The 27,327-nt window shown below is 50.1% G+C and overlaps 1 protein-coding gene across 1 annotated transcript; it reads right to left on the bottom strand.

The window, feature by feature from the left end:
• Positions 1-528: 528 nt before the first annotated feature.
• Ogfod3 (2-oxoglutarate and iron dependent oxygenase domain containing 3) lies at positions 529-27,295 on the bottom strand. The gene is made up of 9 exons (XM_020188309.2): positions 27,137-27,295; positions 24,054-24,271; positions 18,938-19,013; positions 17,821-17,863; positions 15,609-15,673; positions 15,017-15,073; positions 11,291-11,444; positions 8,078-8,201; positions 529-858 (listed from the first exon to the last, which is right to left on the bottom strand). Exons 1-9 carry the CDS (start codon positions 27,205-27,207, stop codon positions 722-724), a joined length of 945 nt encoding a protein of 314 aa, XP_020043898.2. The 5' UTR covers positions 27,208-27,295; the 3' UTR covers positions 529-721.
• Positions 27,296-27,327: the final 32 nt, after the last annotated feature.

Below are 27,327 nucleotides of genomic sequence, written 5' to 3'. Positions count from 1 at the left end.
ACAAAAAGGGCAGTGACAGCACTAGGATGAGAAGGGGCTGTATGGACAGTGCCTCACTGGGCGGGGGCCACAGGAGGTGGGGACAGGGATGCTGAGACCCTCCTTGGCAGGGACACATTCAGACATGGACTGTCGGGGACCCTGGTAGTGGCAAGTGGAGCCCAGGACAGCAAGACTGTGGTGCCCAGGCTGTTTCTCAGGCACAGACTCAGCCAGTGAGGATGTGAAAGGTTCATCTCCACCTTGAATGTGCAGAACTGCTCTCAGGGTGAAAGGATCACAGCTGCCTCCCAGAGGCAGTGCCCCCCGGGACCTTCCCCAAAGTGCCACCATCCCAGGTCCTGTGTCCTAGCAGAAGCTGCTGACCCCACCTTTTCTCCATCCCCATCAAGTCTGCAGTGCTCTGGCCAGGTTTCAGTGGTCCAGGTGGTTCCTCAGCACGGACCAGAGCAAGGCGACCACCTCTGTTCACAGGCTGTGTTTCTCCCCTGGTCCAGGGACCCCTCTCCTGCCAGAGCAAACATGGTGTGTGTGAGGTGGAAAAGCTGCTCCTCTCTTCATTTACTCACAGATGAAAAGATTAAAACACCAGCAAATCAAAATTCGGGATAATTCGTAAGGCACTCTGGACAGGGAGACGGCTGCAAGGGCAGGGGCAGAGCACGTGCTAAGCACTGTCCGGGACTGCTGCCCTGAGCGCGCTGCTTCCCCACATGAGGGGCTACGTGAGTGCCGGGTCCTCAATGCCGTGGTCAGGGTTGCAGGTGAAGGCGATGGTGATGGCGTAGCGGGTGCCCCAGCGCACCTTCTCCACCCGGTGCAGGTTCTCTGAGCCCGAGGTGAAGAATGAGACCCGACCTGAGGAGGAAGGGAGAAAGAGGTGACCTCAAGGCCACGTGTGTGGCCAGCAGGGCTTTCAGAGAACACAGCAGCCACTCAGATGAGCCAAGGACTGCGGCCGTGGGAAGCCAGAGTGTAAGGACCTAATAGCAGCATCTTTCCCCGATGGAAGGACAGGCATCCCCTCCCCTCCCAGCCAAAGGGGCCCTTTGTTGGGGGGAGGGCAGAGGAAGAAGCCACAGACTTGGGATAAATGCATGAGAAGCCATCCATCCCCAGGGAACCCCAGAGACCCCCCCCAGATCTGACGTGTTGAGAATAAAAGCCAACCTCAGGGACAATGACAGTGTTCTAACAACAGAAGGGCAAGTGAGGATGGGAGGCCCTCAGAGCTGGAAAAGGCCTCTCCCGGCAGCACTCAAGGCCACTGAGGCCCAGGCACCGGGGTGGGGGTCAGGAGTCCTTCCAAGCATTTGTTCCAAGAGAATTCTGTTTATTTGCCTGAACATCTGACTAGCCATGCCCAGACTTTTTTACGGCAAGCATTCACTGCTAAATACCCCTGTCAACCCAGTGAAGTCGTAAGTCAAGAACACTGGGATCCGAAAGGCACTGCACTCGCCACAGCCCTGCTCCAAACGCTCCCTGACGATTCCATTTCCCTTCAAAGGCTACTGCTGGAAAACAGCATTTCTCCCTTTTGTCTTTGCAACTCACCCTAACTCTGAAAAGTGCCGCGAGTCTACCCTGCATGCTGTGCATGTTGGTGGTCTAAGAGATGCACTGTCTAGAAACAGTAACGAGAAACCACACCGGAGACCTCAGGCGGGGCCCAGGGATTCCTGGAAGGAACTCACACACGGCAGAGAGATCTGGAGTCATAATACTTTCTGAGCTTATGGTTTTTAAAAACATTTTCTCCTTGGTTTCTTTCTATTTCAATCAAACCTGAGATGTCAGAACTAGCAGGCCAGGCCTCTGCACAGCAGGGCGCAACGGTGCAGCCAGGCATTCGGGACCTTCCACCCCTCGTGCTATCTACCCCTCTGTCCCCACTGTGACAGACACACTTCTCACTGTCTGCATGGGGGATGGCACACGTCTTGTGCCTCAGGCTACAAACGACCTGCCACCGCTGCCATCCAAGCCACTGAGCCCTAGACACCTGGGGGAGGAAGAGGATGATGAGGTTGATGGAGGCTCCAGAGCGAGGGAAGGGCGTGAAACCATCCTTCTTTCATGTGCTGGAATCTCAGTGAGGAGGAGATGAACACAGGGCAGGACGACTGCTGAAAGAAGTAGGACTAAAACTCCCCAACAGGACAAAAAAAATCCCAGTTTTTACACTAGAAAAGCTAAGGAACTCCAAGCAGGATAAAGAGAAACAAATCCACAACTAAAAGCACATCAAAGTCGAACTTATGAAATGAAAGAAGACAGTAGTTTAAAAGCAGGAGAAGGAAAGACATGTCACACAGGAGAACAGCAATATGAAGATCAGCAGGCTTCTCACCAAAACAGGGGAAACTGGAACAAAAAAAATTTCTGTCACACAGAATTTTAAATCCAGTGAAAATATCTTTTTAAAATACGATGAATGGTGCAGGGACCAGTGGTACACACCTGTAATCCCAGTACTTGGGAGTCTGAGACAGGAAGATTTTGAGTTTAAGGTCAGCCTGGATTTTGAGACCTTGTCTCAAAAAAAGAAAAAAAAAAAGCTGGGCCCAGTGACTCATATCTGTAATCCCAGCTACTCAAGAGGGGATCCCAGCTTCACAAGAGGGGGAGATTGGAAGGCTTGTGGTTTGAGGCCAGCATGGGCAAAAAGTTAGCAAGACCCCATCTCAACCAATGTAAAAGCTGGTGTTGTGGTACACACTGGTTACCCCAGCTACACCAGGGCATAAATACAATCACAGCCTAGACTTCCCATTAACTCCCACCATAAACATGAGACACTATTAAAAAAAAATAACTAAAGCAAAAGGGGCTGGGTGAGTGGCTCAAATGGTAGAGAGCCGGCCCAGCAATCACAGGGCTATGAGTTCAAACCCTATTACTGCCAGAACAGTGCAGGCCAAGGGTGTAGCTCAGTGGTAGAGCACTTACCTAGCATGCATAAGGTCCAATCCTGGGTTCAATCCCCAACACCACAAAAACAAAAACAATCAAACAAAACACCCAACAGGTGACATACGGACACATTCAGAAAAATCACTGCCATCCAATCTGCACTATGGCAAACATTTCAGGCTGAAGGGAAACCCACGGATGCCAACTGGAAACCTTGATCCAGAGGAAGGGAAGTAGGGCTCTGGAAGTAAGTGGGAAGATGCAGAACACTGTATGTATTCTCCTTGTGGTTCTTCCAAAACAAACATCTAAAGGAAATGACACCAGCACAAGGTGCTGCTCACCACATGTGCAGAGTAAGATGCGTGAAAACACGACCCCAAGAGTGGGGTCAACGAGCACAGTTCTGTTGTGACGTGCGAGGTGTGAGGCAGGAAGTGGGCTGCTGTCCTGCTTTCCATTCCTCAGTAGGCTCAGCACAACTCCAGATCAAAATTTCTGCAGGCTTTCTGAAGAAATTAACAAACTGCCACTAAGATTCATATGCAAATGAAGCCAAAAAATTTTGGCAGCCAAAGCCACTTTGAAAAGGAAGAAGAAACCCTAACACTGCTGTCTATTTTCAAGACTTTTTATAAAACCACAGCAATGGGAGGCTACGGTGTCCACAAAGAAGGACACACTGACCTGTGGGACCCGTGGGGATGTGGTGCATGGGTTCTTGACAAAGGCTTCAAGCGCGACTTGATGGGTAAGACAGCCTTCAATCAGTGATGCTTAAATGTCTGTAAATCCAGAAAACATTTACCCCTGCCTCACACCACACATCAGTACTATTCCAAAATGTATCAGAGTTATAACGTAGGTGCTGAAACCATAAGATCTCTAGAAATAAATGTAGGAAGAAAATTCCTATGACCTCAGGGTGGGCAAACATTTCTTAGCATTATCCAAAAACATGAACCGGAAAAGACAGTGGTCAGTAAGTTGGACTTTACTGATAGTTAAAGCTTTTTTCCCTTTGAAAGACAGACTTAAGAGAATGAAAAGGCCAGCCATATACTGGGAGACATTTGGAAAAGTTTTATCCAGGATATATAAAGAATCCTCACACTCAGTGAGAAGACTAACACCGGGTTAAAAGGGGTAAGACATGGCTAGATGCTTCACAGGAAGGTACCCAAATGACAAGAAGCACAAGTGTGTTCAGTGTCATTTGTCATCAGGGAAATGCAAAGTAAATCTCACGGGCGCCACTGTAAGTCCACTTGAGGCCGGCAGCCTCTGAGATGTCCCTGAGATCCTGTTACTCCTGCCCTTCATCTGGCCTTGGCCAAGCAACTCCCTCCCCAGGAGTAACGTGCCAGAGTGACAGAGGCCACCTCCAAGGTGAGGGAACAAAAGGACTGTGGCTGCCTTCTGGTTCACCATCCTATGGAGAGGCCTGTGTGGCCAGGGACTGAGGGAGGCTCCAGCAAACAGCCCACAAGGAGCTGCCTCCTGCTGACCACCTCGGAGTGAGCCTGGGGGCAGAACCTCCCAGCCCAGCCTCAAGGGGTCAGCAACCCCAGCTGACCCCTCCACGCCCCGACCAGAGGAGCAGCTGAATCAGGCCGTGAGACAACTCCTAAAAACCTCGAGGAAAAAATGGTGGTATGAAGCCACCGAGTTTGAGGGTAAGAGGTAGCTGATACACCTTAAAAGACGGATACCACCAAGTGCTAAAGGAGGAAGCGGTATGGGCAACAGTGTGGAACAGGGTGGTCACTCCGTGCAACACTTACCGTGTGGTCCAGCACTTCCACTGGGAAGGATTTAACCAAGAGAAATGAAAACTACGTCCAAAGACTGAGACAATTTTTAAGAAAAGGAACCGTGAAGCAGAGATCAGGCAAGATGGAACCGCTCATCAGGAAATTCAGAGCTTTGGATTCTTGAACCATGTCAGGGGTGAGTCCAGATGGTCCCACCATGTACTGGAGGAGTAAGGCCACTGACTTCCCAAACAAATGGCGAATTGGTGACCAGGAGGAATGGTGGAGGGAGAGGTGGGGATTCAGACCAGAAAACCTACATTTTATTCCAACTGTATCTAAACTGCAGCCAAAACAACTTTCTAGTCGTTCACCTGATAGATCTGACCTCACTCTCAGCCACGAGCTCAATTCACAGAGCAGGTGGCAGCAGCACCACCTCCTTTGTGGGGAACCACCCTCCCGGGGCCAAACACCAGCCTCTCTATGTTGTCTAGGATGCCTCATTGCACCCCCAGGGCTGCAGCCTCTCCTGCACCACCCAGCTGAGGGACAACAAGCTGATGGCAGGCGGCTCAGGTTGCACAGACCCAGCCCTGGCTGAGGGACAGGCATATCTATGGAGGGCCTCTGGAGTTGCAGAGCACAGCTCACCGTGCAGCCATGGAAACTGTTCACATTGTGACCTAGCTCCCCGACTCTCTGCGTCAAACGTCAGAGTGATTCTCTTAGGTGGACCAGGGCCAGCGCAGGCTTCATTTACTTTTAATAAATTCCATTTAACACTGACAGCTCAGAAGTCCATGTCATTAAAATGATGACAGATGCTCCAGAGAGGCCTTGTAATCACCGAAGGGCAGGACCCTCGTCACTGGGACCATGAGGCGCTTCCCAGGATGTTAGCCCGGGGCAGAGACGAAGACAGACCAACAAGGACCCACCGAGGGCAGTGTTGATGCCCAGGAATGGTGCAGCCCACAATTCTGTGAGCACAGCTACTCTGGCCCTCACAACAGCAGCTGGCTGGACACCTGCCCTCCCCAGGGAGCTACTAGCAGATGATCTCCCACTTCCTGAAAGCAGGACTGAAGAGTCAAACACAAGACAGACTTGGTTCCAGAATCTTGCATCTCTCCCTCTTACGATCAGAGTCCCCTGAGTGACAGATGACACCAGACTTGCACTGGCTCTTGGCCCAGTAAAAAAAGCTCTTGGAACCCACAGGAGGTGACCTTAAAGATGTCCTGGGGACCCAGCACAGAGACTGATCAGGAAAGGGCTGACTGACCACACACCCATTCCAAAGAAATACCTGGCCCTTTGCCCACCTGGGAGGTGACCTCTGAGTCATCAGAGTCTTTGCTGACCTGGGATACACAGTATGGTTTAGGCCAATAGTGTGATTTACCAGCAGGGCCCCAGCCAACACAGAATAAGCCCAATCTCAGAGGTCAGGAGACTCTGGTCAGCCATGGGGGTGGAGCCAGTGCTCAGCCACGCCCAGGCGACCACTCTCCAATAAAAACCCTGAACACCAAGGCTCAGATGAGCACCCCAGTAGGCAGTACTCCATGTGTACATCACACATCGTTGCTGGAAGTGAGGACTGCAGGTTTGGCTCAATGGGACAGGGTGGCAGGAAACTTGCCTGGCCTGCCTGGGACCATGCTCCTCGGCCTCTGGCCTGGTATGTTTTAATAGTTTTTCACTATAAATGCATTTTGGCCATGTGTGTTGAGTTCTGAGTCCTCACTGTGAGTCCCCAGGTGTTCCCAGGGGCTCCTGAACACTCACAGTTTCATAAAGTGCAACTATATAATTATCACCTAAGTGCACCCCGTGTGTGAGTATATGTGTACTATACAAAACCACATTTAAAATTACACAGACATACATAGTAATATAGACAGGCATGTGTGAGACATGTAGTTAATTATCTGAGAGATTATGATACAAAAAAAAAAATATATATATATATATATATATATATATATATATCATGCTTAAAATGTTTAAAACCAAGATATGTTTTCTAGAAAACCTTGATCTCCTTAGGAAATATTTGCCTTGTGCTGTATGAGCTTTGAATCTTCCCACAAAAGTGCTGTGACTGGATGTCTGGGGTAAGGAAACATAAGTCTGTCCAAACTGATAACAGACAGACAGGGTGAGGCCAGGACAGAGTCCAGCTAAATGTCCCTGAGAACCACAACTGGAGGTGGAGGCCAGCATAGGGCTGGAGTCCAGGGTCACTGGGTTCAAGAGATAGTCCACATCTGAGCCTCTTGTGGGTGATGGGCAGAAGTGCCCACAGGTAGTAGGTCTGTGGGGAATGGGCTTGACAGGCCCCTGAGCTATGGCCAGGGCAGCCCAGGTTCCATGCCCTGGGGGACAGGCAACAGCAGGAAGAGACAACAAACATGGGGAGGGTGGGGAGACAGAAAAGGTCCCCTCAGAACCAACAATGAGAAGCAGGAGTTGCAATTCTCTGCCACAAAACACAAATAACCGAGGGGCCCCACAGCAGACATGCTGGAGAGTGCCAAGGAGATTAAGACATGCCTACCGCAACAAATGGAGACACAGGCACCCCCAGCCCTCTGAGAGACCCTAGAGCAGGACAAGAAGGGTGGGATCTGCTCATTTCTCAGCCTGGATGCTGACCCCCAACCATGGGAAAAGTGTATGCATCCAAAACCCCTCCTCACCAGGGCAATGAGACCTTCCTGCCCCCCTGCAGGCAGGTCCTCAAGAGGATACCCTCCTGAACAGAACATGAATTACAGCTCCATGCCAGCTCTGCCTTGGCTCTGGAACCCCACTTTATCTCTTCACCCTTGACGGATGACACGCCCCCTTTTCTAGACCCTGTCTGTCTCCTTGACCTAAGTGTAAGCCCCATGGGACAAGGGTTATTGCCTCTTGTTCACCTGCAGAACCTGAAAATGAAAAGCACCTTTGAAAAGCACCAGCACAGGCTGGTGTTTAATACCCATCAGTGAACTACTGTACCACACGGCCAGCCAGCATCCTCTAATCTTAAGTTGGTGAGTCCCTTTGAGACGTGCACAGAGCAGGAGCACAGGATGGAGGCAGGTGGGACCCAGTATACCAAGAGGATGCCATCGAGAACTGGTTCCACTGCTAATTGAAGAGACCTAGAGTAACTGGGCCTCAGAAGCTGATCTCCTGGGTGCCACGAGCAGGAGGTGACCTGGGAAAACTCAGAACCAAGCCTGGCACAGCCGGTGTTCCAAATCAAAGCATGGCTCTGAGTAAAACCGGCCCCACCCCACAGCACACATGCACGTGTATGTCCACACATGTGTAAATGGAGGTCACTGGGCTGGTGGAGGGACATGGGTCTCTCGCCCTCACCCACCCACCCGCCAGCCTGCTAATCCTACCAGCTCTTGGCTCCACTGTCTTGTTGGCTCCCTCCTCCATGAACACAAAACGGCCTCCACCAAAGTCCTCCAGGTAGTCAGAGAGGTACAGCAGTGAGGTGTAGTCAAAGGAGCCATAGGTCACCTGTGGGACAAGTTAGAGGGAGTAGATCAGACCTGCACATGCTCATGAGGGCACCCTCAGCCATACACGACATGAGATTTGCCCTCAGTCCCCTGAAAGATCACACCTCTGTGGCATGGAGCACTTCCAGGTGCTATATGGCCATCACCACCATCCATCTCCAAGACTCTCACCTACCCTAATTCCCCTCCCGCCCTTCCTGGTCCCTGGCACCCACCATTCTGCTTTCTGTCTTTTTTCTCCTCCTCTTCCTAATCCTCCTTCGACAGTACTGGGGTTTGAACTCAGGGCCTTGTGCTTGCTAGGCAGACTCTCTACCACTTGAGCCACACCTCTAGTCCTTTCTGCTTTGGTTATTTTTTAATAGGATCTATACCTATTTTTTAATAGGACCATCTATACCACAATCCTACTTACACTTCTTGCATAGCTGGGATGGCAGGAGCGCAACACCACACCCTGATTTTTATTAGTTGAGATGTGGTCTCATGAACTTTTTCAAGTTCCTCGATCCTCCTTGACCTCTACCTCCTGAGTAGCTAGGATCACAGGTGTGAGCCACTGTGCCTAGCTGACACCCATGTTTTTACATAGTTTTGCTCACTGAAGTGGACATTTTTGTTAATTAGAAAACAGGGGCCATCAGATGCTGCTTTGGCTCCCTGATAGGACAGGCACGGCTTAGTTGTGTCCAGGGGAGAACTGGCCCGGGAAAAGCTGTTTTCATGCTCTGTCTAAAGCGGTTGCTTTGTGCCGTTGAAGTACCAAGGACAGACATACAGAGGGAGAGGGACGGTCACCTTCTCCCAGCACACACACTGTCAGCTTTCGAAAGAAAGAAGTCCTACGCCACCTGCTGGCATTGCATGGCCCTACAGCCAGGACCTGGCATCTGAGGAGAGATGAGGTTGAAAGGCAAGCCCAAACCTGTGGATTCCTTTATTTTTCTTACTCCCTTAGGTTTGCTGTTTTAACACCAAATGGTGAAGGTTAAGATAGTCAGCTGCCTGCAGACTGTAAAAACCATACCAAGGGCAACGGCCACAGCCGGGGGACTCAGAAAGCAGCAGGTGCACAGACCTGGGCCAAACCTAAGCCAGAGTCAGTCTTCAGGCTGCTTCTGTCCTTGCTCTGACCTGGGGCAGGCCTGGGGTAGAAACCTCTGTAAGAAATGCCCTATTCCTATCAGAGGACCTGGAAAGAACCTCTGGGACCGGGAGCTGGGAATCTTTGCTCTCCTAGCCCTGCCTCAGGCTGGCTGCAGGGGTAGCCAGGTGCTGCAGCAGAAATCTGAAGGAACACCTGTCTGGCCAAGGTCTAGAGTCTCTGGGGAGCTCTGCTCACTCTTCTTCCTTTTCTCCTGCTGCTTTATCCTGAAGGTGGGCCCAAGTCACACAGAGAGCCAGAGAAACCCGGCTTTGACAGGAAGAACAGGAAAGGGGCTCCAGGAAGATGAACAGTATGGGGCAAGTCCCAGAGAAGACAGAGCTAGAACAAGGGGTCCCTAATTCTCAGCAGGGACCTACACATCTTTGCCTCACCCTGGATTCACCCCTGACTCATGTGCAGAAAACACTTGAGAAGTCCAGCAAAGCCTGCAAGACCTGAACTATGTACAAAACACTACCCAGGGCCCAGGTCATCCATGAGGGGTCCGGGGGGGGGGGGGGGAAGCGACACAGCAGAGGTTTTGAAAATGGTAACATTGGCAACTCCACTATAGAAAGCAACAGGACTTGTGGTCTGAATGGAAGTAGACCAATGGCCTGATGACAGGAGCAATCGATTAAAGGTTTCCAGAGTCTCAGGAGGGTTAAAATGTCCAGGGCATGATTCAGAGTTACTCTGAACAAAGGACCAAGTGAGGCAGATCAACAACCAAGTGAAAGAACAATCGATGGGTGCCAATCACAAGATGACCCAAACAAACACTGTCCAGCTGACAATTTTTTTCTCTTTTGGTGTGACTGGGGTTTGAACTCAGGGCTTCACACTTATTAAGTAGGTGCTCTATCACTTGAGCCACACCTCCAGTCCATCTTGTCAACCAGAAGCCTAGGATGGCTTCAACCACAGCCCTCCCAATCTGCACAGAAGCTCACTGTGCTGTGCCTGAGGTTTGATGTAAAATCAGTGAGATGGTTGCAGAGGAGCTAAGTGTCTGTAACAGGCAGAGCAGGTGCTTCCAAGAGTCTTCAGGTAAGAACACTCACAAGAACGAACATCAGGTTAGTGAAAGGAAATAGTGAGAAGTGCTGTTTTTTTCACACACAGACAGTGATGTGTAATGTACCCAGAATTTTAATCACAAAACATTTCCAGCCTGGTGAATCTTTCAATTAGCAAGTCTGGGGTAAGAGACAAGAATAATGAGAGACCAGGGACCAGCTCCAAAATGTTAGGCCACTGCTGCCCTGCTGTGCCGTCCGGCTCCCACGCTTGAGTTCCTGGGTTTAAGGAAAGACGAAATGGGTTTGATCAACCCTGCAGGTGCCTGGAACCAGGCCCAGGAATCAAGGCCAGGCTCATGTGCCTATGTTCTGCAGTGTCTGTGCCCCCACCTGTCACCATGACAACAGTCATTTGTCCACAGGGTGAAGTAACCCAGAGGGGGCAGAAGACCCACAAAAGCTACTATACCAGTGAGGTGTCCGAGACACCTCCCACGACATGGCAGGACTGAGGTAGGATGCCTGACTGTGGGTGTTGGACTCTGTGTGGATCTACCTTGAGAGGGGCCCCCAGCAGCAGTTCCTCAAATAACAAAGTGACACACATCCTGCAAACCACCTGGGCACTGAGTCTCCAGTAGCTTCAGTACCAAACTTCAAGTTCACAGAAAACCAAACATGAGCTGGGTCAAACAGATGACTTTATTTCCTCAACTGTATCAACTAGATGTAGGGCACACCCTAAGACCTCAGGAAGACAGATGTCTAAAACGCCGCAAGCCAACCCTGAAGAGCAGATGCCTGAGGTCCCGCCAAGCTGAGTCAGCAGTCCTGGCCACTGGGGAGGGAGGAAGAACTAGCTTGGCTTCATGGTGTCCCCAGCCCCAGGAGACCCTGTGTGCGGAGCCCAGCACTCACCTTGTCCACATGTGCGTGCCAGTACTCATCGTGCGCCATCCGGGCTTCCGTGCTGTTTATGCGGGAGAAGAACGTTGGCTTGGTCAGATACAGCGAGGATGCACTGATGCCAAAAGCATTGGCGATGGTGAGCTGGACCTTCCGCCGCACATCCCTGCAGAGGATATAATGTGTCATTCAGGAGTGGCTTGGCCTCAAGGGAGATGAGGGAATTCTCTGTGGGTCCCTGGGGCCTGCACACACCATAGGAGGACAGAGAGATAGACAGCATCCCCAAACACAGGACACAGCATCACAAGAACATCAGGGGCCCTGATAACCAGTTCTTGTGGGAATGACCACAGTACCCATGGCCTGCCTTTTCCAGAGCAGTGCAAGAGGCCTGGGGAGGCCTCCCTGTGTGTGAGCAGGGCAGGGCCCAGGAGTCTGACAGTCAGATGAATGGCAGTGCTCATGGGGGCAGGGAGAGCATCCCCTCCCCTGAAGACCAGGGCCTGGGCTCCAAGCCGTGCATGTGTAGCTGTGTGACTCTGGTTGTCTGGGGCACGGTGTGACCTATCAGCATCCAAGGGAAAAAGGGGGACCACCAGCCCCTCTCTGGATGCAGCTGACTAGCATCAATGCTTTGAGCAATTCAGCAGAGCTGGATTCCACCGAGCTCCAAGGAGTCAATTGTAGGAGGCCAGCATGCAGGGAGCGGGGCTGGACAGGCTAACCCATGTCTCCCAAGTGTCCACACAAACCTACCTGCATACACATGTGCATACAGACCTACCTATCCATAAAGGTACACACACACTCACACACACGCACACCTTCATACATACCTCAGTGTATACACATACAACCCACCTATACATACCTACAGACATATGTACCTTTCCACATGTACATTCACACATACCACATAAATTCCTAAGTGTGACACACATGTATACACACTCATACACGTTCATATATGTACTAACCTACACACCTACCTACGTGCACACCCACATGTATACATACAAAGCACAATAAACTAAGCCCCAAAGCCATGTGTCCACCCTTTGACTTACGGGAATGCCGTGCATTCCATTGGCTTAATTTTCTGACTTTTGTTCACTTCAAATTCTAAAACTTTGCACCTCACACTTGGTCTTGCTGCAAACACAGACGATTTCATCCTTGCAATAGGTGGAAGCTCTTCTTTTGTTGCCCCCTTCCTGACCCCTGCAGGTGCAATTGTCCCAACTGTCAAACTAACGCCAACCTTAGCCAACTTTTCTGCTTTGGAGCTCCTCTCTCAGTGTCCACTATGATGGCTGCTGGAGGCTTGATGGCCCTCGGGCCATCCCTAGCAGGGACTACACATTCTCTCTGATGTCCACCTGGTGAATGGCAACTGGATTTGACCTGTTGCATTAAACCTACTCCTGCACCATCCAGAAACAGGTGCACATGTGACCTAGAGTTGAGTCTGACTCTCTGGAGAAGGGCCAGAGTGCAGACAGGAACTGTGCTCCAGCACCACCCAGCAGTCACCTGAGGGGGTGGATACCACTTCACACTGACGTGCTCTATCTGATGTGCTTCCTTCCAGCTCCAAGAGATCAACGAAGCTGTGGAGTTTGAATTCTGTGTGAGTCACCAAGTCCTTTCTTGTGGGGCAGGTAGTGCCCTTCGGATGAGTTAAATTGCCCCAAACATCACTTTCTTGTTCTGGCAAATATGTTTTGGGGCCATTGAGAACATAAGTGAGATTGTGTGACATTCCATATTGGTAACATATTTTCATGTCTAAATATGCTTTTTTTTTTTTTTGCAGTGCCACAAATGGAACCCAGGACCTTGCAAATGGTAGGCAAGTGCTCTACAAGCCATATCCCCAGCTCTAATTTTTATTGTTGTTGTTTTCTCATTTTTTGAGACAGGCTCTACCTCTTGATCCTCTTGCCTCAGCCCCTCAAGTGCTGGAATTACACGTGTGCCCCACAACACCTAGCCTAATTCTTTTTAACTATAGCATACAAAGTGTTAAAATTAGCTGGTGAGGCTGGGGCATGGTTCAAGTAATAGAGCACCTGCCTAACAAGCACAAGTCCCTGGGTTCAAACCTTAGTACCACCAAAAATAGATAGATAGATAGATAGATAGATAGATAAATAGATAAAAATGGTGGAACTCTCTTTAAGTTTTCTTTTGCTTTACAAACAATGATGGTTTTGTAAGTTTTAGGTATTTCAAGTGTTTTCTTGTGTAAAACTGATTGGTAATAATCTTCTTCCCATTTTGCTTCTTTGATAACCAGAAATCCCCCCTGAATCCTAACCGAATGTAGTAGACATCCTGGTGAAATCAAAGTTCAGCGTTTTGCACCTGTGACCCTCTCTGCACACAGTCTACAAGGAACATTTCCTGAGGCTGGAACAACATTCACACTGACTGGTGCAACACCACCCTGCCACCCTGCTTTTCACCTGGAAACACAAGGTTTCTGACCCATATGTGCTATTCCTGGTCACCATTGTCCAGGGTCCCATGTGTCGTCAGGAGATGTCTAGTTGCATGGTGGCTGTTACTGACAGCTCTACTCTGTCTCTGCACATTCAGAAGGCCCATATCCATGATACTCAGGGAACATAAAGTTCACCTTTGTTTCCTTCCATTCTCACAAATTCTACAAACTATCAAAATGCCAAACTATGACTTGAACACTTTCTACTTAAGCAAGTATAGACATACCACCTACAAACACAACAAGTGAGGGCTAGCAGCACAGATGGTCACCTGGGAACAACTGTGGACTGGGCCCTAAGCCAAGTGCCAGGTAGGACACCTCCCCAACCCCTGCACAGGAGCAGGAACCACGGTCCCACGGGCTACCATGACACCTGTAGGGGTGGGCTTAAACCAAGAGTGTCTACTAGACACACCACCCCAGTCACCACCACAGCCATCACTGCCTGTGCAGAAAGAGCCAAGCTCTGCACCTGCTCTCTGAAGCAGTGGCCTGGGCTTTGCTTAGCCGCTGTTTCCCTGGAAACACGATAAAGGTGAAATGTCAGCTGTATTTCCAGGCTGACAGGGATGGTGTGGGCGGAGCTATAAAAGGGGTGAGTGGTAATTGCACGTTCAACATCTTGAACCTGACCCTCATGGTGATAAAATGATGTAGAACTCAACCAACATACTCACAAAAGGGTGCAAGAGTAAATCGGAACTCTGAACAAAGTTGCAGGGTTACACCAAGGTCTATTTTGAGGAGTGAGTGATGTCATACCCCAGTTATACAACTCATCACTGGCTTGGTCAAGCAAGCAGAGGCATACGGAATCTCCCTGTGGTATTTCCTATAAAGGCAATATGAGTCATGATAACCTCTAAATAAAGGGTTTAATTTCAAAAGTTCCCTAGGTAGATGAGCTGCCTCTGGGTGGGGACTGTGCCTGACACACAGGTACCTGGGGTGTGAGACAAGTGCTAGGCTCACCTAGTGTGAGAGTGTGGTGTGACTTTTAGCTGAGTGCATCCCCTACAGAAAGTAAGGGCTGCTCAGGAGGCTGTCAAAGGAGTTGCTGGTCCTCCCCAAAGCCTGGCTGGCTTCCACCCCCATCCTAGGGTCTCATTCCCTCACACAGGAGCTGTCACCTGGGCTGGTGTAATGGGACATCACAGAGAGCCAACCTCAGCCCCCTCCTCCATATTTGGCCCCAGCCATCTCCGCTCACTCCTTCTCATCCTTACCGGTATAACTGGAAGTCTTCTTCGGAGAAGATATTTTGTATTTTATCCCCAAAGTATCTGCCAAAAAGAAAACAAAAAAACAAAAAAACAAGGAACATCAGCAATGTAATGTTTTACTCATCAGTTTTCTTTAAGTCTGTCTTTCCTTAAGCTCACCAGCATCTCAGAGTGAATCTGTTTCTACAATGATCATGATATTAGAGGAAAAGGAGGACATGCAAGCAAGGAGCGAAGGAGTTCACAGGCCGAGGATGACAGAGACCAGCCTGGGAGAATCTTTTGGGTCTCAGGCCCCACAGAGCATCAGATTCTTTGGGCCCACAGTTCTTGGGACCTCCCCTGCCTCCCGTCTCTCCACCTGTTCCTCCAGCCATGTCCTTCAGCCTAGACAGGACCCATTTCTAGAATGTGACACCAGAATCAACCCTAAAGCTGTGTAAACAAAGACTCTGTCCTACAACAGGCCCCAGAGAGAAGCCCACAACCCAGTTCCTGCCTGACAAGGAGCCCAGAGAAGGTGCTCAGCAGACCCCTGAGATGACCAGAGTCTTATGGTAGTGTCTGGGGTCGCTGTCCCCTCTCGGCCTCTCACCTGTACAGGTTCACAAAGTGCTTCCCAACAGACAGGGCCCCTGAGTGCAAGTCCAGGATGGATGCCTGAAAAAGATGTTTGAGGGGTCAGATAGTGGGTGATGGCAACATTAAATGCTGCCTAAGTTAGACCCCCAATTTTACCAGATCACCCTACAAATGCCTGGGTTCCTACCTGTGCACCCATCCACCTGAGCAGGCACATCTGCTCTCTCCTGCCTGAAGAAAAATGCCAAACCTTTAGTCTAATGTTCTGGACAGAGCCCAGGGACACCTCCCTCCATTCCTCCTTCCCTTGGCTCCCTCAAGGTAAAGCTAACATACTCAGAAGTGTCTGTGTGTGAAGTATGCAGTGTGACAAGCTTTGACGTAGGTGCACACCCCTGAAACCACTTCACAATAGAAATAATAAAGGTGCTGTCACCCCAACTCCTCACACCCCTGCAACCTCTCTCCTCCCTCCACCTCTCGCCACTGCCACCCTCCCAGGCACCCACAGGTCCATTTTGTCCAGATTGTTGTGTTTCTTGTTTGGGGTGCAAACTGCAGCTGGGCCTTTCAGTTGGCTTCTTCTGCTCAGCATAACTCGTGCTACCACTCCAGTAATTATTCCTTCCCACCTATGGCTAAGGGGCTTCTGCTGCACAGATGCCCCAAAACTTGTCACCATCTGCTCGCTCTGTGACAGCTGAGGATGGTTTCTGGCTGGAGCTATTGCTAGTGGAGCTCTGTGCACACTAGTTCCAGTGTGTGTGAACCCGTGTTCTCAGGGCTCTTGGGTAAATTCCTCACATGGAACCACAGGGTCATAAATGTTTTCTGCCCCTGACCACCCACCTCCAAGTCCTTCCCTGAGTTCTGGGAAGGGAGTGGCCAACAGCAGGACCATTTTTACCTGACCTATGACCCAGGAGGAGTGGACACTGGTTCCCTCTCCTCATTGCTGCAGTGACTTAGCCCAGGGGTGTGAGCCAACCTGGGCTTAATAAACATTAGCTGAATTTAAAGGCATCAAACACTGACATCTCCCTGAAGGAAGACGAAGAGAGACTAAACAGTTTTAGTAAGGTATCCCCCCACCTCAAACAGCTGGACTGAAATAAAAGGAGGAATTTCATTTTCAAAACTCAAAAGAGCTGGTAGATGAAGTCATGCAGATAACTTCAGAAATAAAGTCTGAAAATCAATCTTCCTGAACTTTCAGATACACCAGCTGACTCAGGTCCATGTGGTGACTATAACTCAAAATGATCACCAACATAGACAGGGTGAGGAACTGGCCCCCAAACAACCCCACACACAGAGCAAGAAAGTCTGAAGAAAACCATATATCAGGTCCCGGCAATCTCAATGGCTGCCCCTTGACAGCTGGCACCCAAGGTGCTGCTGGCCCAGCAAAACCTTACTCTCTCATGCTTTTGAAGTCCAGAGGTCCAAAATCAAGGTGTTTCATGGCCATGTTCACCCCAGAAGCTCTGAGGAGGGTCTGTCCTGCCTCTTCTATCTTCTAGGAGACCGAGGTGTTCCTTGATTTATGGTCCTATCAGTCTCTGCCTCTACTTTCACATGGGCTTTTTCTCTTCCTTCCAAATCTCCCTCTGCTGCCTTTTATAAGGACACCATTCTTGTATTTAGGGCCACCCCAAATCCATAATGACCTCATCTCTAGACCCTTTTCCAAATCAGGTCACATGCACGGAGTCCAGGTAGACAGGCCATACAATCCCCTGCAATCTCACACAGTGGTCAGCCCACACTGCAGGTGTCTGTGGAGCCTCTGGTGTGAAGTGACCAAGTCTGTCACACATCTTCTGTTCAGAGGGGCTCTTCCTTTCCCGGTAGCTCTGCTGACTGCCAAGCTCCTGACTCCCTCCTCAGCTGCCTGCCTTCAAACCTTCTTCATTCCCCCTATACCCAAAGTGTCTAAAATGCCAGAGTGCCCTGAAGCCAAGGGTGTGACACACTCTGAAGAGATGGCCAGGCATAGCCGAGGACACACTCTTCCCAAGAGAGACACACCTCACACCCACTGGGTCCTTGGCAGAAGCAGTGGCCACAGTCTGGCCAGAAACATTGAGGAGGTCATGGCTAACCCACATCTTCAGTGAGGGCACCAAGGGGACCCTACATATCCAGTACCTTTTCCTTCCCCCTGAGGACAGCAAAGTTAAAATGTACAGAGAAAACTGGGGCAGGAGCCACATTCAACTCACCCCTCCATCGGATCCTCCCAGGGAAAGCCCCTTCTCCGCTATGCTGTGTGGGGGTGAGGAGGGAGGGCAGAGAATAAGTTTAAATCAGAATTTAGTCAACAGAATTACCAATAAGGTATCTAGGCAAAACATCAATCAGCACAATTAGTGCTGTGTTAACAGGTTCTGCTTGTTTAACACTTAGGATGTAAACAGATGTGTGCCAAGACCTCAACTTCCAAGGCTAAGTGAGGATATATCATGGTCTCCATCTTGCTAGTAACACATGGCCTGGCTTAGGGACAACTGGACTTAATTCCTGACCTTAACACTGAACCAAGTCCAGATGAGACCAGAGTAGTCTCCAGCTTGGTGGGGGCTTTGATAATCACAGCTCAGGAGGTGATGAGGCCCCATCAGGGTAGGGAGGAAGACACCAGGGAGCTGGTCATACCAGACCAGAAAGGACCACTCCACTCAAGAACCAGTAGCTGTGATGGACTTCTCAAGGCCCTGCAGGGACACTGACCCCTCTGTAAAACACCAGGAAGCCCCATGTATGGCAGGACAAGCCCTGTGTCAGAGGACAATGTACAAGGCACAGGCTCCCAGTTGGGCCTTTCAAAAGGACTCAGCATATGGACAGAGGAGGATGGGCCTCAAGGGCTGAATGGTATCCCATTGAGTCTAAACACTTAGTAAGAAAGTCAAACCTTTCTTATAAGATCTTGTTTTTAAAATCTCAATAAGGAAAATTCCAGCACCAACTGCTTCCCAGAAGGCTTTTGTAAGCCACAGTAAGTGAGGTTGGCCAATGGCTGGAACCCAGCAGTTTTGGAGCAGAAACTGGAATATTATCTAGTGACCTTCCACCCAAGGCTGGGGCACACATCTCCATGACAGGCAGCAGGCCAGCATATGGGGCTCTCATGATGGCTGTAGGGTGAGTTCCTGGAGAGGAGGCCAAGCTGCTGGAATGTTCTGACATCCAGGGCATGACTGAGGGCCTTAAAGCCCATGAGGAAAGTCCATAGACTTATAGGGAGTTCTGCCTCCTACCCAGCCCCACTTTCCCACTTACTGGCTTGAACCTGACCCACAGACACCCACCCTGCACCCAGGCAGAGACATGAGGTACCTGCGAATGCGGTCTGCCTCCTCCCTGGTGATGACGATGTCGGTGATGCCCCTGCCACACTTCCTGGGGGTGCATCCTGGAGGGTGACAGTCAGGGACAAAAACTGACTTCCAAAGCCACTGTCCCAGGACAATGGGATTTGGTGAAATGGAGCTGGCCAGGCCCTTCCATAGGACAAGGGTGGTCAGTTTGGTCAACACACCTGCTCAAACATGAGCTCCGGGTAAGCAGCCATAGCTTTCCAGTGGAATTGCACCCTGTGCAGAGCCTCAGGAGCCCATGGCTCGCTGGGCACCCTGGGTTTCCAGCTGCCCCATGGTGGGTGGGTTCATCCCCAGACACCTGTGGTTCCAGACCCCTGAGGACCCACAGAAGCCTCCAAGACAGCACCAACAACATTCTTTTTATATGGTTGGAGTTTTTTTGTTTGTTTGAGGGTCTCACTCTGAGGCCCTGGAACTCACACTCCTCCCAAATGCTGAGATTACAGGTGTGAGCCACCATCCCTGACTTGACAACATTCCTGAACAAGCACTGATGGCTGGTCTGAGTACTCACAAACACCTATCAGAAAGTCCTCCCAGCAAGCCAGGCTGACTCATGGAGATTGCAGGGGTGGGGTATGGCAGTTAGTTACACATGGCTAAGTAACATATTGACATAGATGTCTTATTTCAAAACAAAAAGCCAACTGTATGTTTTTTTTTTAAATAAGTGTTGCCCCATAAAACACAGTGACACAGAAAAGTTGAAAGCAAAAAGCAAATACAATGCGCAAAGCAGGGGTGTGGGGTCGTCTCACAGCAGCAGGTGTGCATTAAGAGGGGCAACACCACAGCCAGGGGCCAGGTGGAGAGGCTGGGAACAGTACTCTAGGAGGAAGGCTCCGCCACAGGAAGACCAGCCAGGAGGAAACGGGAGCGTCTAACACCCCTCAGTGACCCACGGGAGAAAAAGGCAGACACTGGTGAGGACAGGGAGCAGATTCAATGAGCTCAGGCCAGAGAGTCACAGAATTCTCACATAACCATGAGGAAACACACATGTGTAACATGGGCAAAAGCAGGTCATAGGTAAGGCCATGAAAAAAAGTCAAACTGGGTTGGCTGTGGTTCAGTGGTAGAGCACTTGCCTAGAGTGCTTGAGGCCCTGGGTTCTATCCCCAGCACTGCAAAGAAAAAAAAAAAGGCCTGAACCAATACCAAAGAATCTATATTACACAGATGATATTACTTTTAACAACAATTCATTGGGTTAAAAGTCAACTTTTTAAAGAGGAAAACAAAAATCCCCATCAATTGATTTTAAAGTATGCTTCCATTCAGGCATGGTGGTACACACCTATAATTCCAGCATGTGGGAGGCTGAGGCAGGAGGATCAAGAATTCAAGAGGACTGAAGGAGTGGCTCAAGAGGTAGAGTGTCTGCTTTGCAAGCATAAAGCCCTGAGTTCAAATATCAGTCTTACCAAAAAAAAAAAAAAAGAGTTCAAGACCAGCTTAAGTTACAAGATAGATCTTGTATTAAAAAAAAAGTGTATTTCCAAATAATTCATGGATTAAAAAATAAGGGCTGGGATGTAGCTCGGTGTTAGAGCACCTGCCTAGTATTGGCAAGGCCCTGGGCTCAACTTCTAGCACTGCAAATAATAGTTTTAAAAAATTAGAAAATGATCCCAAAAACTGTCACATATCAAAATATTAGGGATTTAAGGTGTCAGTCTACGGTCATGGTGGGTAACAGAGACCAGATTTAGCCTCTACCTGCAACTACTAAAAACCAGTCAGAGTACATGAAATCATGGTTCTCAAGACCAGGACACCAGGCAAGGAAGGGCAAAGACCCTGAAAGATTGGAAAGAAGCCAGTAGAGCCAGTGCCTACCCAGGAAGGGAGGGGACATGGGCAGAACAATGAAGGACCAATCAGTGAAAGGTGGAACCAGGAGGGATGGAGCTGCAGGCGGCCACAAGGCCTCCCTCGAGTCTTCATGACACAGTGACCCCATAGACCAAAAGGAAGCATGGTGTGGGGAGACCAGTGGTCACAAGAAACATAAGTAAAGGGCCAGAGGGAACAGGTGTGGCTCACAGTGCAGAGCTGGCCATTCTCACCAGCCAGACGGCCAATGAGTTGTGGTGCCCAGAGGATCTCCCTTGGTGGGGGAAGAATCGGCCCCGGACTACATACTTCTCTGGTTCTCCATGACAAGCTTAAGGCAAGACCAGAAAGGAGCCAACTGTTCCCAAGTACCAGCCCAGAGCCAAGCTCTGCAGCATTTGTAGGAAGATGAAAATAGCCGGCACCCAGGAGGTGACATTCTTAACCTGTGGTGTCTAGTCAAAATTAGCAGAAACACAGGAAAGCAAGAACACGGGATCCACATGGAGGACAGTGTCCCTTCAAAGGCAAGAGACAGATGGGCACAAAAGAGCCTGTGCTGCAAGGCCACCCTGCAGTGACAGCTTCACCTGAACAGGCGTCAGGAGAATAATTTGGCTAAAAAGTTGTGAGCAGATGACTCCTGGGGACTTGTGTGCCCTCTATAAACACACACTGCCTAAAGTTGAGCAGGGATCTCCCTGCCTCCATCCTGGGCCTAGGCCGCTCTCATAACAAGCCACCACGAAGAGCAGACATGAGCCCTGTCTCATATCTCTCACCTGGAGAACGAGGGAGGTGGAAGCAGGAAGGCTGGAGACTTCAAATACATTCCAACTTCTTTAGCATAAAACATGTGCAACATAAAATTTAGCATCCCATGGTCAGGTGCCTATGGCTTACGCTTGTAATCCTAGCTACTTGGGTGGCTGCGATTGGAAGGATTGAGGTTCAAGGCCAGACTGGACAAATAGTTTGTGAGACCCCATCTCTAAAATAACCAGAGCAAAATGGACTAGAGGTGTGGCTCAAGCAATAGAACACCTGGTCTGCAAATGTGAAGCTTTGAGTTGAAACCCCAGTCCCACAAAAAAAAAGAAAAAAAAAACAACAAAAAAATCAGCCAGGAGCCAGTGGCTCATGCCCATAATCCTAGCTACTGAGGAGGTAGAGGTCAGGAAGATCAAGGTTCAAAGCCAGTCCAGGCCAACTGTTCAAGAGACCCACTCTCGAAAAAACCCATCACAAAAAAGGACTGGTTGAATGGCTCAAATTGTAGGCCCTGAGTTCAAGCCCCAGTACCACAAAAAAAAAAAAAAACCAAACCCAACCAACCAAACAAAAAAAAAAACTATTTTGAGGGGGAGGCTAAGGCAGGAAGACCATTTAAACCTAGGAGTTTAAGGCTAGCCTGGACAACACAGCAAGACCCTGTCTCATAATGAAAAGAAAAAATTTAACATCCATTAAATGTATATATGTACATATATATGCATACATATGCACATACTTATGTGTACTTATACAGAGAGTAGGCTGTTGGAGGGGGAGAGTCCCAAGACAGAGCATCCACACAGGGAACATGTGTTTCCCTGACACCATTGTGGCAGTAACCCTGCCCACAAAGCGGTCAGACTGCTACGGAGAGCCCTGAGGTCATGTGTGTTGCAGTAGCATCCCTTTTGTGGAAGAACCTGCCAATCTGTTCTTGGTTCAAGTTCAAAGCATTTTGCTTTGAATAAAAAATAATTCTCACTGGATGTGGTGGAGCACATCTGTGGTCCTAGCGACTCCTAGCAGAGGTAGGTGGATCGTGGTTTGAGGTTGGTCTGAGCAAAAAGGTAGCTGTCTCAAAGACAAATTTTTTTTTTTTTTTAGTGAAAGTAACAGTAAAGTTTATTAGGAAAGCTACACTGTCAACCGACTGAAAGTGGGTATCTCTAGAGTGAGAGCAATAGGGTCTGGGGGAGAGAAAGAGAGACATTTCCTGTTCCCCACACAGGAAATGGGAGCAAAAGCTCCTCAAAGACAAAATTTTAAAAAATAAAATAAAAAAGGCTGGGTGACAATGGCTCACTCCTATAATCCTAGCTTCTTGGAAAGCAGCGATCAGGAGGATGAAGGTTCAAGACAGGCCTAGGCAAAAGGAAAGACCCTATCTCAAAAAAACCCAACACAAAAAAGGGTTGGCAGAGTGGCTAATGCAGTAGGGCACCTGCCTAGTAAGCAAGAAGCCCTGAGTTCAAACCTCAGTACCTCCAAAAAAAAAAAAAAGAAAAAAAAAGACTGGGGCATAGCATAAGTGGTAGAGCACTTATATACCAAGTATGAGGCCCTGGGTTTGATTCCCCAAGTACCATTAAACAGATAAAGTAATTCTATCCTAAAAACCCAGTCCTCATGGTAGGTTTTAAAATCTGAGAACACAGGCTGATAGAGTGACTCAAGTGGTAGAGAAGTGAGGCCCTGAGTTCAAACTCCAGTGCTGCCAAGAAAAAAAATAAATAAATACTGAGAATGCATCTGGGTGGCCCAGAATGTGCTCTGAGGGCCAGTGGTCATTCTGCTGGTGTGTACGCTTTCCTGGCACTGCTGGCTTGCACCATGTCTGGTGGCTCTCACAATGGGGCTCTTTCATCTTGGCTTCCCTGGGCCCAGACCACAGGGCCCTGATCTCTGACCAGCCACTGGGACTCACCAGTGCTTTCACTGTGGCTACAGAGCCAGAGCTGGAAGCTGGGAGCCGGGACACATTTGTGGTGATGGTCATTTACGAGTTAAGCCATGCTCCTGACCCTTTTTTGCTTTAGTTATTTTTCAGATAGGGTCTCATGTTTTTGCTAGGACTGGCCTCAGACTGTGATCTTCCTTTCATGTAGCTGGGATGATAGACATGAGCCAAAGCACCTGGCAGGTTGCCATTCTCTGTGACATCCTCTATCATCAACACCTCCTCCAGCTTCAACTTTCTCATCCTCGCTCTCTAGTGCTGTTACTTCCTGGCAAGTCACCACTGGACTCTGCCGCCTCATAAAATGCTGACCATGCCAAAGGGGACTGGGGATGACCCAGAAACCTCTGCCTTTCACAGCCAGGTGTGGATTAGCTTGTCTGGGTTGGGGAGAAGACTGCACACTGCTTTCAACCTGTCTCCCACTTGCAGCAAAACGCATTGTTACATTTCATTTCAACCCACTGGTCTTTCTTGAATCACTGAAGAATCCATGGCACTGTACCTTCAAACCTTCGGTGGCCATCGTAGTCCTCAGAGCAGGGCACCTCAATGAACCTTCCTGCCAGTACCTCGCCACGGAGGGCCAGGACCTCGGCGATACCATCATCAGTCCCCAGACTGTTCCACAGCAGGAGTGCAACCAGCACGAGGCCAGCTCCCAGACCTACAGTCTTCAGCCATGGCCTCTGCGCTTCCCTTGGGACCTGGTCCTTCTTGGTGCTGAGAACAGAAAACACAACCACTATCATCAGGATGCAGTTGTGAATGCTGAGAATGAAGTACAAGACCAAAGAACACATGTAGACCGGCTGCAACCAACCAGGGCCTACAGTGACCTCTGGTCAAGACGGGCCCCATCAGATGGTAGGAAAAGGGAGGGTCTACTTCTGCCTCTAGGCTTGTCAAGATGCCCACCACACCCCACCCCCAGATGAGCAGCTGTTCTGACTGACCAGGCAGGGCTGACTGTGCCCAGTAATGGGCAAGAAGATGGGCTGACCCTCAGAGGCGCCACCTCCCAGCCCTGTGTGAAGGATTCCCATGGAATGTGAGCCCCTAATCATACTGCCTGTGTCCTTAAATGACTGACCCAACCCCAAACATGGACTTAAACCAGCTTATGTGAGTCAAACCCACTTAAAACAAAAACACAAGACAGAGGAAGAGTGCAGAGGCACCCCAGAAATTACTATGCAAATAAGACGCCTTTTCTACAATCCAGAGCTAAGTGCGTGGTTCAAATAGCCCATGCTAAAATTGCGTGCTTCTACATGTGTAAGGATATGCATGTGTGTGTGTGTAACTGGGGCATACATGTGTTCTGCTGTTCAGGAAATACTTCATGGGCTATAGACCTGAGGGATAGGAAGGACAGGAGAGAAGGCATCAGGATCTTGACCATTAAGAATACAATTAGAGCCAGGCACAGGTGGCTCACATCTGTAGTCTTAGCTACTTGGGAGGCTGAGATCAGGAGGATTGAGGTTCCAGCCCAGCCCAGTCCTGGGGGGAAAAAGAAATTGCAACACCACACCTCAGGGGAAAAAATAAAAAGTTGGATGGGTGGTGCCCGCCTGTCATCCCATCAACAGCAAGAACTGTAAAATAGGAGGATCGTGGCCCAGGCTGGCCTGGGCAAAAAGTAAGACCTCCACCTCTAAAATAACCAGAACAAAAAGGGCTGAATGGGTGACTCAAGATGTAGAGCAGCTGCCCAGCAAGCACAAGGCCCTGAGTTATTAAAGCCTCTCTCAGCCTCAGTATTCTTCCCGATATTTTCTAATGTTTTCAAAATGTCAAGAGAATGGAATGAGGCAGTCACCAGAGGAGCAAAACATAAGCAAGGAAACTGGCTTCTTGCAGGCTATAAGATTTTTCACTAACACAAAGCAGCTATAAACTACAACATTTAAAGATTCCGAAATCAAGCCATCCTTCTACAACTCCATAACTCCATGGGAGGGCAGGTTTTGTGCTTTAACAGTGAACGTCTGCAATGCTCCCTGCTCACACACAGGCGTTTCAGGTTATTTTACCGCCAGCATCTGCCTAGATACAGCCAACACACACCCGGTCGCACAGAGCAGCAGCAGCTCAGAGGTGGGTGCAAGAGCTCCTCCTTCCATTCTGTGCCCATCTGGGTGGCATCTGCAATCTGGACACTGTCTCCCTACACTTCTCCCCTGTCCACCCTCTGCTCTGTCCTTCCATCAATATCTTCCGGTTGCTCCTATGTAGGGAGTGTGAGAAATATCTTTAAGATATTAGGATGTCAGGAGAGAGAGACGACGCAACTCAGAAGTCAACAGGCAAGGCAAAATTTACTTCTGCAGAAGGGTGCACCACAGAAAAAGAGCAAGCACACCCAGCGGGGAATCTGCTGGTGTTTTATCTCTAACGCAATGCTACCCGTTCCCTGAATTGGGCAGGTTTGGGGTTCACAGTCTCCATGGTTGGCTAATTGGAAAGAGGACATCAGGAGAGGGCATTGAAGACAAAGACGTTTAAAAGCTCAGGGAAACAATAACTGTTTTAGGTTATCAGCTCCAGAACCAGGGCATCTAGTGGAATTTTGTCCAGCTGAGGGTAACAATCCTTTGTTCTTAATAGAAACTTTTATCAGGTTAAGCAGAGTCCATGAAGCCAGCGTATGGCCAGCGAGTTAGTGGGACTAACATTTGTAACAGCGGTGGTTACTGATTAAATGCTTTGACAGAAAGACCCAACCTAAGTTGATTCTCAAAGGAAGTAGCCCCAGTTTGCATTTTAAATGCCCATGCTCACCACATCTCCTTCTGCCCGGTATGCAGGTACTTGATGGAGCAAGGAGGCTGCTGGGGCCCAGGGGCCCAATTCCAGGTGAAAAAACGATAGGCAAGGCCTGAACTAAAGAAGTGGTGAGGGGAGCAGTTTTGAGGTGACTTTGAAGACACACTCTCAGGGCTTGGTGCCTGTCCCTGTGGGCTCCATTCCGGAGGCAGGAGTCTGGGGCAAGGTTGAGGGCAGCTTTGGATGTATGAGGCATGAAAGGCTAGGGTTAGGTAACCCGCACAGTTGCGGAGAGGTCTGGACTGCAGGTACAGTGGTGGGGACCACAGGACTCATAGGCTACAGCACAGACTGACCCAACAAGGGCTTTCCCGCGCTCTGAGCATAGAGAAGTCAGCCACGTGGACTGCGACCACCCCGCCCTACCGGATACAGGAGGTCACACCACAGCCACGCCCCACGTAGACCCCGGACCACGCTGCCGCAGCTTTCAGTGACCCTCCTGGCCACGCCCCTCCTCGCCATGGCCCCACCCGGAATGGCCTGTCACATCCCACATGACCTCAGAACACGCCCCTATCGGGCCCCGCCCTAACGTGCCTCCGCCCCACACCACCCATTAAACCCCTCCTCCCCCCCACCCCCGCGCTCTTGTCAGGCCACGCCCCCATCCTTCGGTCGGGCTCCGCCCCCGGCTTGGCTCCGCCCCCGGCTTGGCTCCGCCCCGCACCTCCGAGTCAAGCCCAGCCCAGGTCGGGCCACGCCCCCAGTCCTCCCGTCAGGTCCCGCCCGCGCCACGCGCGGCCTCCCCACTACCTGCTCGGGCGCCCGCGCTCGGCCGCACCGCTGCCCTCAGCCTTGGGCGCGCCCCTCCTCTGAGGTGCCATCGGGCCGGCGGCCGCGGAGCCGGGCTGGACGCCCGCGCGAGCAGCCGAGCCCGGGGCGAGAGCCGCGACTGGGAGCGCCCGGCGGGCGCGGCGCGGGGACGCGGGAGCGACGCAGTCTGC

Source organism: Castor canadensis, chromosome 11 (assembly GCF_047511655.1).
Source record: "Castor canadensis chromosome 11, mCasCan1.hap1v2, whole genome shotgun sequence".
Lineage (NCBI taxonomy): Eukaryota > Metazoa > Chordata > Mammalia > Rodentia > Castoridae > Castor > Castor canadensis.
The sequence above is the reverse complement of the archived record's forward strand: the minus strand, read 5'-3'. Positions and strand labels throughout refer to the sequence as shown.

Coding starts and splice junctions, on each gene's coding strand:
- Ogfod3 (XM_020188309.2), bottom strand. CDS start 27,207: ATGGCACCTCAGAGGAGGGGCGCGCCCAAGGCTGAGGGCAGCGGTGCG. Junction 19,014..24,053: donor TGGCCACCGAAGGTTTGAAG/GTACAGTGCCAT, acceptor GTCACCCTCCAG/GATGCACCCCCAGGAAGTGT. Junction 11,445..15,016: donor GAAGACTTCCAGTTATACCG/GTAAGGATGAGA, acceptor TATCCTCTGCAG/GGATGTGCGGCGGAAGGTCC.